The sequence below is a fragment of the Mobula hypostoma genome, chromosome 2 (assembly GCF_963921235.1).
Source record: "Mobula hypostoma chromosome 2, sMobHyp1.1, whole genome shotgun sequence".
Classification (NCBI taxonomy): domain Eukaryota; kingdom Metazoa; phylum Chordata; class Chondrichthyes; order Myliobatiformes; family Myliobatidae; genus Mobula; species Mobula hypostoma.
In genome coordinates, this window is record NC_086098.1 from 167,470,384 (window position 1) to 167,488,552 (window position 18,169).

An 18,169-nucleotide genomic window follows, 5' to 3' on the forward strand; every position below is an offset into this window, starting at 1 on the left:
CAATTTTTGTGTAATCAGAAAACTTACTAACTCACCCTTCTACTTCCTCATCTAGGTGATTTATAAAAATCACAGAGAGGAGGGGTCCCAGAACAAATCTCTGCAGAACACCACTGGTCACCGTCCTCCATGCAGAATACGAACCATCTACAACCACCCTTTGCCTTCTGTAGGCAAGCCAGTTCTGGATCCGCAAAGCAAGGTCTCCTTGGATCCCGTGCCTCATTACTTTCTGAATGGGGAACCTTATCAAATGCCTTTCTGAAATCCATACACAGTACATCCACTGCTCTACCTTCATCAATGTGTTTTTTACATCCACAAAGAATTCAATCAGGTTTGTAAGGCATGACCTGCCCTTGACAAAGCCATGCTCACTATCCCGAATCAGATTATGTCTCTGCAAATGCTCATAAATCCTGACCCTCAGGATCTTCTCTAACAACTTGCCCACCACTGAAGTAAGACTCACTGGTCTATAATTTCCTGGGTTATGTCTACTCCCTTTCTTGAACAAGGGAACAACATTTGCAACCTTCCAATCCTCTGGTACTTCTCCTGTCCCTATTGATGATGCAAAGGTCATTGCCAGAAGCTCAGCAATCTCCTTCCTCACTTCCCACAGTAACCTGGGGTATAACGTCTGATCCTGGCAACTTATCTAACTTAATAACTTTCAAAAGCTCCAGCACTTCTTTCTTAATGTCTATATACGCAAGTGTTTCAGTCCGCTATAAGGCATCCCCACAATTGCCAAGGTCCTTTTCACTGGTGAATACTGAAGCAAATTATTCATTAAGTACCCAGATAAGTTGTTTAACCCAGATAAGTTCATTTTGGTTGGTCAAATATGATGGCAGAATATAGTATTAATGGTAAGACTTGGCATTGTGGAGGATCAGAGGGATCTTGGGTCCAAGTCCAGTAGGACATACAAAGCTGCTGCACAGGTTGACTCTGTGATTAATAAGGCATATGGCACATTGGCCTTTATCAATCATGGGATTGAGTTTAGGAGCCGAGAGGTAGTATTGCAGCTATATAGGACCCTGGTCAGACCCCACTTGGAGTACTGTGCTCAGTTCTGGTCGCCTCACTACAGGAAGCATGTGGAAACCTTAGAAAGGGTGCAGAGGAGATTTACAAGGATGTTGCCTGGATTGGGGAGCATGATTATGAGAATAGGTTGAGTGAACTCGGCCTTTTTTCCTTGAAGCGACAGAGGGTGAGAGTTGACCTGATAAGAGATGTATAAAAGTTGAGAGGCATTGATCATGTGGATAGAGGCTTTTTCCCAACGCTGAAATTGCTAGCACGAGCGGGCACAGTTTTAAGGTGCTTGGAAGTAGGTACAGAAGAGATGTCGGGTAAGATATTTGCGCAGAGTGGTGAGTGCGTGGAATTGCGACTGTGGTGGAGGCAGATACGATTGAGTCTTTTAAGAGACTCCTGGACAGGTACGTGGAGCTTAGAAAAATGGAGGACTATGGGTAACTCTAGGTAATTTCTAAGGTGAGGACATGTTCGGCACAGCTTTGTGGGCCGAAGGGCCTGTATTGTGCTGTAGGTTTGCTATGTTTTCTACGTTCTAAGAACCTCCAGCTTCATGCATGTTTCCACTATCACACCTGATTGGTCCTATTCTCCCACAACTTATCCTCTTGCTCTTCACATACTTGTAGAATGCCTTGGGGTCTTCCTTAATCCTGCTTGCCAAGGCCTTCTTGTGGCCCCTTCTAGCTCTCCTAATTTCATTCTTAAGCTCCTTCCTGGCACTCTTGTAATTTTCTAGAGCTCTTACAGTACCTAGTTTCTTGAACCTTCCTTAAGCTTTTCTTTTCTTCCTAACTAGATTTTCTACATCCTTTGTACACCATGGTTCTTTTATCCTACCATCCTTTCCCTGCCTCAGTGGAACATACATTTGCAGAACTCCATGAAAATGTTCCCTGAACATTTGCTGCATTTCTGCCATGCATTTCCCTGAGAACATCTGCTCCCAATTTATGTTCCCAAATTCCCGCCTAATAGCATCATATTTCCCTCACCCCAATTAAGTGTTTTCTCAAATTGCCTGCTGCTATCCCTCTCCAGAGCCATGGTAAAAGAGATAGAGTTGTGATCACTACCTCCAAAATGCTCTCCCACCAAGAGATCTGACATCTGACCAGGTTCATTTCCCAATACCAGATCAAGTACAGCCTCTCCTCCAGTTGACATCTACATATTGTGTCAGGAAACCTTTCTGAACACAGCTAACAAACTCCACCCCATCTCAACCCCTTGCTCTAAGGAGATTCTAGTCAATATTAGGAAAGTTAAAATCTCCCATCACAACAACTATTATTATTGCACTGTTCCCAAATCTGCCTCCTTATCTCCTCTTTGATGTCTCTGTTACTATTGGGAGGGAGTGTCTAAAAAACACCCAGAAGAGTTATTGCCTCCTTCCCGTTTCTGACTTCCATCCACAATGACTTAGTAGACAATCCCTCCATTACTTCCTCCTTTTCTGGAGCCGTGATACTATCCCTGATTAACAATGCCACTCCCCCACCTCTTTTGCCTCCCTGTCCTTTTTGAAACATCTAAACCTGGTACACTCAGTAGCTATTCCTGCCCCTGCAACAAAAAGTCTCTAATGACTTCAACATCAAGTTCCAAGTATTGATTCATGCTGTAAATTCATCTGCCTTGTTTATGATACTCATTGCATTAAAATAGACACATCTCAAATCAGCTGGCAGAGTGCATCTTTGCTCTATCTTCTGCTGATCCTTCCTCACAAACTCCCCACAAGCTGTCTCTACTTGTGCGCCAACTGCCCCATCCTCTGTCTCTGCACTTCAGTTCCCACTCCCCTGCAAATCTAGTTAAAACCCTCCCCAAAAGCATTAGCAAATCTCCCAGAATATTGGTTCTCCTCCAGTTCAGGTGTCACCCGTCCCACTGGTACAGGTCACCCCTTCCCTAGAAAAGGTTCCAATTATCCAGGAACTTGAAACCCTGCCCCCTGCACCATCTCCTCAGCCACTCATTCATCTGTGCTGTCTTCCTGTTCTGACCTTCCCTAGCTCGTTGCACTAGGAATAATCCGGAGATTACCATCTTGGAGGTTCTGCTCTTCAACCTCCTTCCTAACTCCCTATTGCGCACGACCTCTGCCCCTCATTGGTACCAATATGTACCACGACCTCTGATTGCTCACCCTTCCCTTCAAGAATATTCTGCAACTGCTCAGAGATACCCTGTGCCCTAGCACCTGGGAGGAAACACACTATCCTGGTGTCTCTTGCTGCCGCAGAATCTCTTACCTGTCCCCCTAACTATCGAATCCCCTGTGACCTTTGCTCTGCCTGACTTCACCCTACCCTTCTGAGGCTCAGAGCCGACCACGGTGCTATTAGTCTGGCTGCTGCTGTACTGGTCAGGTCACTCGTCTGAGTGCTACTGGTACCATGTAACCCAGTACTACCTGTCGCATGGTCGGGTGGTCGGTGACTAAACCGGCTCCCCCACCAGGCTTGCCTGGTCAGGAAGGTGGCTAGACAACCTGCAGGATGAGAAACAAGACCTGTCAAAGGGCGGATGAACCTCTCATAGGGTCAACGGCCATCTAGCAAACACGTGCCGTGAAGCGCGGAAAGGGCATCCCTTGCATCGAAGCTTGGTCTGGCCATTCACCGCAGCAGAACTTCCCCCAGCCGTCTTGGACCCCACCATGCCGCTGGATCCGGGAGGGGATGTCGAATGTCGAGAGGATGGGCCTGGACCTGTGCAACCCCCTTCTCACCTAAAATCCACTCATGCACACGCTGTTCCTTTCTGAGGAGTGGGGCATCCTAAACCTCAGTAATTGACTGAAAGGAACCATCATCATCCTATGGGATGGATAGCCAGAGAGAGTCTGGCTGCTGCTGCTTTATCCAGATAGTTCATCCCCATCATCAGTATCCAACGGGGTATACCTGTTGCTGAGGGGATGGCCATGGGGGAACCTGCACTAACTCCTGTCTCCCTTTACCTCTCTCGTTGTTCACCTAAATTCCGCACTCCAGGTGTAACCACCTGCTCAAACATCATATCTATCAATTGCTCTGCCTCCCAGATGATCCTAAGTTCGCCCAACTCCAGCTCCAGCTCCTTAATGCGGTCTAATGCTGGAGTTGGCTATACTTCCCGCAGGTGTAGTATTCAGGGACTCTATCAGGTCCATGAATTCCCACATCCTACAGGAGGAGCATTCCACTGCTGTATCTGCCATCCTGCCTACATTGTCCAATGGGCAACCAAGACCAAATTTTCAAACCTGTTTCTTTAGCCTCAGCCTCTTATCATCGAAACCTCTTGAATCAAAGCCTGATGCTCCTACTCTTCCCGCTGACGTATTCCCAACAATGGCCGCCCCACTTGCCCCTTCTGTACTTCTATTTACTTCGCAGTGCTCTGCTCCCGCCACTGATTGGGCCTGTGGAATCTTACACTGTTAATGTTCTTGTTAGTTTCTTCAGAAAGAAGACGGGGTAAAAGGAGGCGGAAGCTTATTGTGGATTGCATTAAGGAACTGGATAGTAAGACCATTCGTGATCAAATTGAGGACTTTTCTGATACTATCACAACCATAGAACTGGCCCCACCTACCAAGAAGCTAATGATATGGAAAGAGACAGGTGGAGTTGACAAACTGAACACTCTACCTGCCCAGCACCTAATAAATTGCAGATTATTAAAGGTAAATTCACTTTTATTTTCAGCATGTAGCCTTGTGATGCTGAAGCTTGAGTAAGTCCCAAGCAAAGAATTATTTGCTTCATGATTTCATTATTAGTTGAAACTTGTTTATCCAAATATAATCATTCACCTTCTCTCTAAAATTTGGATATTGAAGGTTTCCAAAGATATCAGATGAGAATGTCTCAGAAAAGCATCAAACTAATTAGAGCAATATATGTGCTTTGCATATAAATGAGTTAAAGATTTAACAAAAGGATGCAACAGGTACAGTATGGTTTAAGTAAAGGTTGATGCCATTTCATTTTGTTGGAAAGAGACATTATCTTCCCGAACACAAGAGATTCTGCAGATGCTGAAAATCCAGAGTAACATACACAAAATGCTGGAGGAACTCGGCAGATCAGGCAGCATCTATGGTGAGGAATAACAAGTCATGACCACCAAAGGTCGAGGGTCTTGGCCAAAAATGCCGACTGTTTATTCCTTTCCATAGATGTTGCCTGACCTGCTGATTACCTTCGTGTATACAGCTGATACCCACATTACTTGGGATGCTGAGAGGTTGCATTCCTAGAAAACAGTCTGCATTGTGATTTTCCATAATATGAAGCTGTGTCATCTGCGCCTCAATCAAGAAATGTGAGTTAAAAAAAAATGTTTTCATTTACAAACGTTTGTACTTTGTTTCATATAAATCCCATGAGAATGACATATTCTGTGTCTCAAAAGTTTCGGTAATGGTCATCAATTATGTAAGAGTGAATTCCATTACCTGATTGACTGTACCAGGAAGATTGTCTGTAACATTCACCTTAGTTGATAGGAAATATTAAATGTTTAGTCCTCAGATCAAGAAATGGACCTAGAAATGCTTGTACATCCAGATGGCTGTTGAAGTATTGTGCTAAAGACAATTACGTTTGTACACTCAATATTGCAAGTTTCTTTGGGGTAAAGGCTGATATCTGTGATTGCTTGGAGAAAGGAAATACCAGGATAATGGTCTTTACTGCATTTCACTGCAAAATAAAAATTCAGTTGGGTAGTGCTGGAAAAAAAATGTAACTCAATTGAATTTCCCATCAGTTGTTCGTTCTCATGGCCAGGTTAAAAAGAAATATAAAGATTAGCTTTATTTGTCACATGTACATTGAAATATACAGTGAAATGTGTCATTTGCATCAACAAACAACACAGTCCAAGATGTGCTGGGGGCATCCCGTAAAGTATCACCATGCTTCCAGCGCCAATTTACCATGCCCACAACTTACTAATCCTAACCTGTATGTCTTTGGAATGTGGGAGGAAACCAGAGCACCCAGAGGAAACTTACGCAGTCACTGGGAGAGTATGCAAACTGTTTAAGAGAGTGATGGGTAGTGAACTTACAGCTGGTGCTGTAAAGTGTTATGCTACAGTTTTTCATGTACGTTTCAATCAATTAGTCAAATTCTGTAAATTAGACTGTAAGATATAAGAGCAGAATTAAGCTATTCAGTCCATCAAGTCTGCTCTAATATATTTCATCATGGCTGATCCATTTTCCTTCTCAACCCTGTTCTCCTGCCATCTGCCTGTAACCTTTCATGCCTTGACTAATCAAAAGCCTATTATCTCCGCCTTAAATACACCCAATGACCTGCCTCCACAGCTGTCTGTGGCAATGAATTCCACAGATTCACCACCCTCTGGCTAAAGAAATTCCTCCTCATCTCTGTTCTAATTGGATGTCCCTCAATTCTGAGGTTGTGCCCTCTGGTCCTAGAGTCCCCATCTTTGGAAGTATCCTCTCCATATCCACTCTATCTAGGCCTTTCAACATTCCATAGGATTCAGTGAGATCCCCCCACCCCCATTCCAGCAAGCAAAGGCCTAGAGCCATCTGTATTGATGAGGAGTTGCATCTGTAGAGATTGATACTTTGAGTGCAGGTGTCAAATTATGTTGTAGCTTAATGAGAAATCTAGTTATGACCGGGAAACACTAGTGCCAGCTTTTTATTGCACTTTTCATTTTTATATTGAGAAATGTGAATCTTAATTTAATAACAAAATCAACCATGAAGAAATGAAACATAATAAAACATAAGAATATCAAAGGTAAGCTAATTTGATTAGCATATATTAAAATGGTTTATAGTAAGTCAGAACACTTCTTCGAGTTAGTGACATCGTGCTCACTCCATTTAGTTGCCAGTTAGTCTCAACAAGCAGCACAATGTCTTGAGATTAAGTTCAAATTCATGTTTATTGTCATCTGACTATATAAACAACTAAATGAAACAACATTCCTCCGGACCACGGTGCACCCACACAACATATATTACATGCAGCACATAAACAAAAATATTATACTATAAATAAATTAATAAAATATAATTCAAAATGCGTGTAGTAAAGTGCAGCACAGGTAAACAGTTTGCTGTCCTAGTGACGAGACCTCGGTTGTAATATTCATTAGTCTCACAGCCTGAGGGCAGAAGCTGTTACCGAGTCTAGCAGTCCTAACCCCGATGCTCCTGTACCTCCTTCCTGACAGGAGTGAGTCAAAGAGATTGTGGGATGGGTGGTAGGGATCCTCAACAATGCTTTTGAACCTTCGTCTGCAACATTTTCGGTAAATGTCACAGAAAGGTGGAAGAAAGACCCTGATGATCCTCTTGGCGGCTTTTACTGTCCTCTGTAGGGGACTGTGGTTTGATGCCTTGCAGCTTCTATACCACACAATGATTCAGCCAGACAGGATACCTTTGATGGTGCTCTTTAGAAAGTTGTTAGAATGGGGGCAGGGAGCATTGTGTGCCTCAATCTCCTTAGAAAATTGTGCCTTCTTGACTAGTGAAGAGGTGTTGTGGGTCCAAGTTAGATCGTTTCTTCATTCTCTCCTAGGCAGAGCCATTGATGTGCAATGGAGAGTGGTTGACCTATGCCTTCCTGAAGTCCAAAGTCATCTCTTTTGTCTTCTTCATGTTAAGACTTGGTTGTTATTCTTGCACCATTTGACAAGCCTCTCTATCTCTTCTCTGCTTGCCGACTCATCATTGTTGTTGATGAGGCCAACTACTGTATTTATCATCAGTGAACTTTATGATGTGGTTTGAGCTGAATCTGGCAGTGGTGTCATGACTCAACAGCAGACTGAGCACATAACCCTGGGGGGCATCAAGACCTCTTTTAGCTGGGCCACACTGTCCCTCAGCACTTGACCAGGCGTGTTGTCCAGACCCACAGCTTTGTATTGGTTTAACCTGGCTAGGGTCCTCCTCAACTCGGCTGTGGTCAGATAGGGTGCTTGTTCTTCAGGAAGAGAGGGAACTTTCCTCGATGTCATCAGTACCAATGACGTAGGAAGAAAGAGTGAGGAGGTCTTAAAGAGTGAGTATAGAGAGCTTGGTAGGAAGTTAAAAAGCAGGACAGCGAGGGTGGTAATCTCAGGATTGCTACCTGTGCCATGTGCCAGTGAGGGTAAAAATAGGATGCTCTGGCGAATGAACACGTGGCTGAGGAACTGGTGTAGGGGGCAGGGTTTCAGATTTCAGGATCATTGGGACCTCTTCTGGGGCAGGTGGGACCTGTACAAGAGAGATGGGTTACACCTAAACTACAGGGGGACAAATGTCCTTGCAGGGAGGTTTGTTAGTGCTACTGGGGAGAGTTTAAACTAGATTTGCAGGGGGATGGGAACCAAGAGTGCCAGAGCAGATAGTAGAACGGGAGTGAAAATAAATGATGTTAAAAGTTCATGCAAAGTCACAAATAGAAGGGTTGTGTGTGGTGGTAATAATCTTCTGAGGTATGTCTATTTCAATGCTAGAAGTATTGTGGGGAAGGCTGATGAGCTGAGGGCGTGGATTGACACATGGAATTACGACATTATAGCCATTAGTGAAACTTGGCTACAGGAGGGGCAGGACTGGCAGCTTAATGTTCCAGGGTTCCGATGTTTCAGACGTGATAGAGGCAGAGGAATGAAGGGTGAGGGGGTGGCATTGCTAGTTAGGGAAAATGTTACAGCAGTGCTCAGGCATGACAGATTAGAGGGTTTGTCTACCGAGGCCGTATGGGTGGAGCTGAGAAACAAGAAAGGTATGACCACATTAATAGGGTTGTATTGTAGACCACCCAATAGTCAGTGAGAATTGGAGGAGTAAATCTGCAGAGAGATAGCAGACAACTGCAGGAAACAAAGTTGTGATAGTAGGGGATTTTAATTTTCCACATATTGATTGGGACTCCCATACTATTTAAGGTCTAGATGGGTTGGAGTTTGTAAAATGTGTTCAGGAAAGTTTTCCAAATCAAGATATAGAGGTACCAACTGGAGAGGATGCAATATTAGATCTCCTATTAGGAAACGAGTCAGGACAGGTGACGGAAGTGTGTGTAGGGGAACACTTCGGTTCCAGTGTCATAACACCATTAGCTTCAACTTGATCGTGGATAAAGATAGATCTGGTCCTCGGGTTGAGGTTCTAAACCGGAAAAAGGTCAAATTTGAAGAAATGAGAAAGGATCTAAACAATGTGGATTGGGACAGGTTGTTCTCTGCAAGGATGTGATTGGTAACTGGGAGGCCTTAAAAGCAGAAATTTTGAGAGTGCAGAGTTTGTATGTTCCTGTCAGGATTAAAGGCAAAGTGAATAAGAATAAGGAACCTTGGTTCTCAAGGGATACTCGGCGGGAGGAGAAGATGGAGGCGCAACGCAGCTCGCAGCGGCCACTCCGGTGGTGATGTCTGTTATTTGTCAAGTAGGGTGCCGTGCACAATCCTGATATGATGGAGATAGATGTGAGAGCACGGAGGAACATCTGGTGAAACTTCTGAAATTACTGCTTCGCTGCTGTTGCTACTGTGTGATCCAAAATCTCCAGAGGGGAAGGCCCCGAGTCCTCGGCTTTGCTTGTTGCCTGGCAGCCGGGGCGGGGTCGAAGCACTCAGCAGAGGATGGTGCTCGGTGTCGAAGGGCTGGGCGGAAGCTTGAAGTTTTCGGATAGACTCAAGAGTCCACTGCGGTCACGTGCTTCCAATGGTGCTATATCGGCAAGTTTACGGCACTTGGAGGTTCATGGCAGGGAGAGTTTCTCCGTTCTACCGTCTGTGTGAGATGATTAGATTAGATTATGAGGACACTCAGTCCTCGTTTATTGTCTTTTAGAAATGATACAATGTTCCTCCAGAGTGATATCACAAAAAAAACAGGACAAACCAAAGACTAACACTGACAAGACCACATAATTATAATATATAGTTACAGCAGTGCAAAGCAATACCATAATTTGATAAAGAGCAGACCATGGGCACGGTAAAAAAAAGTCTCAAAGTTCTGATCGACTCCTGATAGTCCTGATAGCAGGCGGCAAAAGGGAGAAACTCTCCCTGCCATAAACCTCCAGGCGCCAACAACTGCCGCTGCATTGGAAGCAGCCGACTCTGAGTCCGTCGGAAAGCTTCGAGCCTCCGACCAGCCCTCCGACACCGAGCACCGAGCACCAACTCTGGCGAGTGCTTTGACCCCGCCCTGGCTGCCAAGCAACAAGAAAAGCCGAGGACTTGGGGCCTTCTCCTCCGAAGATTCTAAATCACACAGTAGCAATGGCAGCGATGAAGGCATTTCAGAAGTTTCTCCAGATGTTCCTCCGTGCTCTCACGTCTGTCTCCATCAAATCAGGATTGTGCATGGCACCCTACTTGACAGATAACAGATATCATTCACCAGAATGGTTGCTGTGCGCTGCGTCGCGCCGCCATCTTCTCCTCCTCCAAATTGGAAGATGATGGGGCTATCGGGACTTTGAGACTTTTTTTTTACTGTGCCCATGGACTGCTCTTTATCAAATTACATATTGCCTTGCACTGTTGTAACTATATGTTATAATTAATGTGATTTTGTCAGTTTTAGTAACTTTGTCAGGATGGAGGGTCTCGGCCCGAAATGTCGACTGTATCTCTTCCTAGAGATGCTGCCTGGCCTGCTGCATTCACCAGCAACTTTGATGTGTGTTTCTTGAATTTCCAGAATCTGCAGAATTCCTTATGTTTTTGTTGTCAGTTTTAGTCTTGGTTTGTCCCGTGTTTTTTGTGATATCATTCTGGAGGAGCATTGTATCATTTTTTAATGCATGCATTTCTAAATGACAATAAACGAGGACTGCGTGTCCTCATAACCTAACCTAATCTAATACTGGAACTCTGTTGAAGAATAGAGAGATATATGACATGTATAGGAAACGAAGCAAATAAGGTGCTTGAGGAGTATAAAAAGTGCAAAAAAACTTAAGAAAGAAAAGCAACACACATCAAAGTTGCTGGTGAACACAGCAGGCCAGGCAGCATCTCTAGGAAGGGGTACAGTCAACGCTTCGGGCCAAGACCATTCATCAGGAAATCAGGAGGGCTAAAAGAAGACATGAGGTTGCTTTGGCAGTCAATGTGAAAGATAATCCAAAGAGCTTCTACAGGTATGTTAAGAGCAAAAGGATAGTAAAGGATAAAACTGGCCCTCTTGAAGATCAGAGTGGTCAGCTATGTATGGAACCAAAAGTAATTGGGGAGATCTTAAATGGGTTTTTTGCGTCTGTATTTACTAAGTTAACTGGCATGTAGTCAATGGAACTAGGGCAAACAAGTAGTGAGGTCATGGAACCTATACAGATTGAAGAGGAGGAGGTGCTTGCTATCTTGAGGCAAATCAGAATAGATAAATCCCCAGGACCTGACAGTATTCCCTCAGACCTTGAAGGAGACTAGTGTTGAAATTGAAGGGGCAGATATATTTAAAATGTTGGTATCTACAGGTGAGGTGCCGGAGGATTGGAGGATAGCTCATGTTGTGCCATTGTTTAAAAAAGGCTCTAAAAGTAATCCGGGAAATTATAGGCTGGTAAATTTAACGTCGGTAGTAGGTAAATTATTGGAAAGAGCACTAAGAGATAGGATCTACAAGTATTTGGATAGACAGCGAGAGTCAACATGGCTTTGTGCGTGGTACGTCATGTTTAACAAATCTATTAGAGTTTTTCAAGGAGGTTACCAGGAAAGTAGATGAAGGGAAGGCAGTGGATGTTGTCTACATGGACTTCAGTAATGCCTTTAACAAGGTCCCACATGGGAGGTTAGTTAGGAAGATTTAGTCGCTAGGTATACATGGAGAGGTAGTAAATTGGATTAGACATTGGCTCAATGGAAGAAGCCAAAGAGTGGTAGTGGAGGATTGCTTCTCTGAGTGGAGGCCTGTGACTAGTGGTGTGCCACAGGGATCAGTGCTGGGTCCATTGTTATTTGTATCTATATCAATGATCTGGATGATAATATGGTAAACTGGATCAGCAAATTTGCAGATGATACAAAGATGGAGGTGTAGTGGACAGTGAGGAAGGTTTTCAAAGCTTATACTTTATTGTCGCCAAACAATTGGTACTAGAACGTACAATCATCACAGCGATATTTGATTCTGTGCTTCACACTCCCTGGATTACAATTATTCAAAATAGTTAAAATTAGTAAATATTAATATTAAGCTTGCAGAGGAATTTGGACCAGCTGGAAAAATGGGCTAAAAATGCAGATGGAGTTTAATACAGATAAGTGTGAGGTATTGCACTTTGGAAGGACAAACCAAGGTAGAACATACAAGGTAAATGGTAGGGCACTGAGGAGTGCAGTAGAACAGAGGGATCTGGGAATACAGATACAAAACTCCCTAAAAGTGGCATCACAGGTAGACAATAGTCAATAGCTAGATAGAGTTGTAAAGAAAGCTTTTGGTACATTGGCCTTTATAAATCAAAGTATTGAGTAAAGGAGTTGGAGTGTTATGGTGAGGTTGTATAAGGCATTGGTGAGGCCGAATTTGGAGTATTGTGTGCAGTTTTGGTGACCAAATTATAGGAAAGATATTAATAAGGTAGAAAGACTGCAGAGAAGGTTTACAAGGATGTTGCTGGGACTTGAGAAACTGAATTACAGAGAAAGGTGAGATAGGTTAGGACTTTATTCCCTGGAGCGTAGAAGAATGAGGGGGGGATTTGATAGAGGTATATGAAATTATGATGGGTATAGATAGAGTGAATGCATCAGGCTTTTTCTACTGAGGCTAGGGGAGAAAAAAACCAGAGGACATGGGTTAAGGGTGAAGAGGGAAAAGTTTAGAGGGAACATTGGGGGGGGGCTTCTTCACACAGAGAGTGGTGGGAGTGTAGAATGAGCTGCCAGATGAAGTGGTAAGTGTGGGCTCACTCTTAACATTTAAGAAAAACTTGGACAGGTACATGGATGAGAGGTGTGTGGAAGGATATGGTCTGTGTGCAGGTCGGTGGGACTAGGCAGAAAAATGGTTTGGCATAGCCAAGAATGGCCAAAAAGCCTGTTTCTGTGCTGTAATGTTCTATGGTTCTATGGTGTCCTCATTCAATTGATCCAATTGTGCACAGAAAGCATTCAGCCTATTAGGAAGGGAGGCATCACTGTTGTTGACTTATATTTGGCTATAGTTTGTATACCTTGTCACATATGCCGTGTGTCCCTTGTATCACAAAAGTGCCTGTGGATTTTCTGTTCATACTCATGTTTTGCCTTCCTGATAGCATGGGAGAGCATGGCTCATGACCTTAGAGTCATCCTGTCCTCTGATCTGAAGGTAGCGTCCCAGTCCCTAGGTAGTGCACAAACCTCTGCATTCAGCTGTGTTTTCTGGTTTGCCCTGGCAGTGTACTGTTTAATCATGGTAATGTTGTTGCAAGGACGTGGCTGGGGACGAACCCAAGTGCAGGACACAGATGCTGAGGTAGAGTCATTAGGCGTAGCACCTCCGCCAACAGGGAGCCAGTATCCAGGAGACAATGCGAAGCTTAGAACTAACAGTTCTCAGGAAACAAGGTTTACTCTCACAAGAGTCGACCAACGAACTGGTGGCTTCTTGCTGTGGTCACAGGGTTTTTATCCTGCTGTTTGATGGGAAGCAGGTGCGTGTAGTTAGTGGTACTTGGGAATGATTGGAATCTAAATGAGGTGATCGAGGCCCAAATCTTGAGGCAAATGGCAAGGTGGGGGATGCCAGACGGGACCATGACAAATATCCTCAATGCACTTTCCTTTGTAGCTAGTCACCGATCTCACATACTTATCAATGTTGATGTAATAATCGTAGGTAGCTCCCTCTCTGAATATGCTTTGGTCCGTGCTTTCAAAGCAGTCCAGCGGCTCTGAGGTGGCACCTTCTAGCCAGGCCCTGATCTCCCAGTGTATGCTTTTGACTCATTTAACCAGAGATCAGAATGCAGGGATTGGTCTGAGGTTGGGGAATAGCCTTATGGGCTCCATGAATGTTGGTTTAAACCAGGTCTAATATATTCTCTTCTCTCGTTGCGAAGATGACATGCTGGTAGAACTTTGGCAGGAATGTTTTTAAGTTAACATGATTGAAGTAACCAGCAACAATGAAGATATTACTGGGGTGAGTGGTTTCAAGGCTGCAGATTGTGCCTTGGAGCTCCTACAGAGCTCCTTCAGAACTAGCACAGAGGTGGGGATGTATACAGCAATAATCACAATAGCAGTGGACTCCCTCAGTAAGTAGAAGGGCTTCACTTCACCTTTAACAACTCTATCTGCAGTGACCAATGGGCCATTACTACTGAGGTATTCACACAAAAGTTCTTACTGATGTAGACGCACGTACCTCCTCCATGGGTCTTGCCATAGGTCGCAGCGTTTCTGTCTGCCTGAAAGGAGATTAGGTCTTCAAACTGGACGGCTAAGTCTTGAATAGTGTCTTGAAGCCACGTTTCTGTCAGGACAAGTGTGCAACAGCCCCTCAACTCCCGCTGGTTCAGACACAGACGCAGCTAAACCAGTTTATTTTCTAGCGATTAGACATTAGTGAGTAGAATCAATGGGAGAGTGGGCCTGCATGGATTTGCTTTGTCTCGCTTTAATACCGGTGTGCTTATTGTGCTTTGTTCGAGCACAATATTTCTGACGGCAGCTTCCCTGGTTAGCTGTAGTAGACCACAGAATGAGAGCATGCTCCCTACGTCAGTCCGTAACTGTGCAGCACCTTTGTTATTCTGCTCACTAGTGAGGTATACTTGCAGATTATAGTGTTCTTAATGCTCAACAGTGTTTCTCCATCACAGAAGGGGCAAACAGGGCAAGAAATTTCACTGTTGATTGGAACAGGAGTGACCATTGCATCCATTGGCATTGCCATCTTAAAGGGTTTAAAAAAAGTTAGAAACCCCCATTGAAAAGAGGAGCCACCATTGGATATTTATGAGAATATTAATCCAGTCTTGGTTCAACTTCTGTAATGTATACAGGATACAAGTTAATTATGAAGGGAAATGTAGATGAGTATCCTTCCTGTGCTAATAATGTTGTTAAGTAATTCTCTGCAATATACTCCATTAAAAATTGTCTCTGGGGAAATGTGTACTCCATTAAAAATCGTCTCCAGGGAACCACTGTTGTTTTAGAAACATAGAAACATAGAAAATAGGTGCAGGAGTAGGCCATTCGGCCCTTCGAGCCTGCACCGCCATTTATTATGATCATGGCTGATCATCCAACTCAGAACCCCGCCCCAGCCTTCCCTCCATACCCCCTGACCCCTGTAGCCACAAGGGCCATATCTAACTCCCTCTTAAACATAGCCAATGAACTGGCCTCAACAGTTTCCTGTGGCAGAAAATTCCACAGATTCACCACTCTCTGTGTGAAGAAGTTTTTCCTAATCTCGGTCCTAAAAGGCTTCCCCTCTATCCTCAAACTGTGACCCCTCGTTCTGGACTTCCCCAACATCGGGAACAATCTTCCTGCATCTAGCCTGTCCAATCCCTTTAGGATCTTATACGTTTCAATCAGATCCCCCCTCAATCTTCTAAATTCCAATGAGTACAAGCTCAGTTCATCCAGTCTTTCTTCATATGAAAGTCCTGCCATCCCAGGAATCAATCTGGTGAACCTTCTTTGTACTCCCTCTATGGCAAAGATGTCTTTCCTCAGATTAGGGGACCAAAACTGCACACAATACTCCAGGTGTGGTCTCACCAAAGCCTTGTACAACTGCAGTAGTACCTCCCTGCTCCTGTACTCGAATCCTCTCGCTATAAGTGCCAGCATACCATTCGCCTTTTTCACCGCCTGCTGTACCTGCATGCCCACTTTCAATGACTGGTGTATAATGACACTCAGGTCTCGTTGCACCTCCCCTTTTCCTAATCGGCCACCATTCAGATAATAATCTGTTTTCCTATTTTTGCCACCAAAGTGGATAACTTAACATTTATCCACATTAAATTGCATCTGCCATGAGTTTGCCCACTCACCCAACCTATCCAAGTCACCCTGCATCCTCTTAGCATCCTCCTCACTGCTAACACTGCCACCCAGCTTCGTGTCATCCGCAAACTTGGAGATGCTGCATTTAATTCCCTCATCCAAGTCATTAATATATATTGTAAACAACTGGGGTCCCAGCACTGAGCCTTGCGGTACCCCACTAGTCACCGCCTGCCATTCTGAAAAGGTCCCGTTTATTCCCACTCTTTGCTTCCTGTCTGCTAACCAATTCTCCACCCACACCAATACCTTACCCCCAATACCGTGTGCTTTAAGTTTGCACACTAATCTCCTGTGTGGGACCTTGTCAAAAGCCTTTTGAAAATCCAAATATACCACATCCACTGGTTCTCCCCTATCCACTCTACTAGTTACATCCTCAAAAAATTCTATGAGATTCGTCAGACATGATTTTCCTTTCACAAATCCATGCTGACTTTGTCCGATCATTTCACCGCTTTCCAAATGTGCTGTTATCACATCCTTGATAACTGACTCCAGCAGTTTCCCCACCACCGATCTATAATTCCCCGGTTTCTCTCTCCCTCCTTTTTTAAAAAGTGGGGTTACATTAGCCACCCTCCAATCCTCAGGAACTAGTCCAGAATCTAACGAGTTTTGAAAAATTATCACTAATGCATCCACTATTTCTTAGGCTACTTCCTTAAGCACTCTAGGATGCAGACCATCTGGCCCTGGGGATTTATCTGCCTTCAATCCCTTCAATTTACCTAACACCACTTCCCTACTAACATGTATTTCACTCAGTTCCTCCATCTCACTGGACCCTCTGTCTCTTACTATTTCTGGAAGATTATTTATGTCCTCCTTAGTGAAGACAGAACCAAAGTAATTATTCAATTGGTCTGCCATGTCCTTGCTCCCCATAATCAATTCACCTGTTTCTGTCTGCAGGGGACCTACATTTGTCTTTACCAGTCTTTTCCTTTTTACATATCTATAAAAGCTTTTACAGTCCGTTTTTATGTTCCCCGCCAGTTTTCTCTCATAATCTTTTTTCCCCTTCCTAATTAAGCCCTTTGTCCTCCTCTGCTGAACTCTGAATTTCTCCCAGTCCTCAGGTGAGCCACTTTCTCTGGCTAATTTGTATGCTACTTCTTTGGAATTGATACTATCCCTAATTTCTCTTGTCAGCCACGGGTGCACTACCTTCCTTGATTTATTCTTTTGCCAAACTGGGATGAACAATTGTTGTAGTTCATCCATGCAACCTTTAAATGCTTGCCATTGCATATCCACCGTCAATCCTTTAAGTGTCATTTGCCAGTCTATCTTAGCTAATTCACGTCTCATACCTTCAAAGTTACCCCTCTTTAAGTTCAGAACCTTTGTTTCTGAATTAACTATCTCACTCTCCATATTAATGAAGAATTCCACCATATTATGGTCACTCTTACCCAAGGGGCCTCTCACGACAAGATCGCTAATTAACCCTTCCTCATTGCTCAAAACCCAGTCCAGAATAGCCTGCTCTCCAGTTGGTTCCTCGACATGTTGGTTCAAAAAACCATCCCACATACATTCCAAGAAATCCTCTTCCTCAGCACCTTTACCAATTTGGTTCACCCAGTCTACATGTAGATTGAAGTCACCCATTATAACTGCTGTTCCTTTATTGCACACATTTCTAATTTCCTGTTTAATACCATCTCCGACCTCACTACTACTGTTAGGTGGCCTGTACACAACTCCCACCAGCGTCTTCTGCCCCTTAGTGTTACGCAGCTCTACCCATATCGATTCCACATCTTCCCGGCTTATGTCCTTCCTTTCTATTGCGTTAATCTCTTCTTGTACTCGTTGGAATTTAGAAGATTGAGGGGGGATCTGATTGAAACGTATAAGATCCTAAAGGGATTGGACAGGCTAGATGCGGGAAGATTGTTCCCGATGTTGGGGAGGTTCAGAACGAGGGGTCACAGTTTGAGGATAGAGGGGAAGCCTTTTAGGACCGAGATTAGGAAAAACTTCTTCACACAGAGAGTGGTGAATCTGTGGAATTCTCTGCCACAGCAAACTGTTGAGGCCAGTTCATTAGCTATGTTTAAAAGGAAGTTAGATATGGCCCTTGTGGCTA

General features: G+C 44.1%; 1 protein-coding gene across 1 annotated transcript in view; it reads left to right on the top strand.

Moving 5' to 3' along the window:
* LOC134359954 (double-strand-break repair protein rad21 homolog) overlaps nt 1–18,169 on the top strand; it is a 100,200-nt gene that overhangs the window by 35,384 nt on the left and 46,647 nt on the right. The window contains exon 8 of the mRNA XM_063073853.1: nt 4,503–4,732. Within this exon, the coding sequence (XP_062929923.1) occupies nt 4,503–4,732 (230 nt within the window). The remainder of the gene's footprint in view (nt 1–4,502; nt 4,733–18,169) is intronic.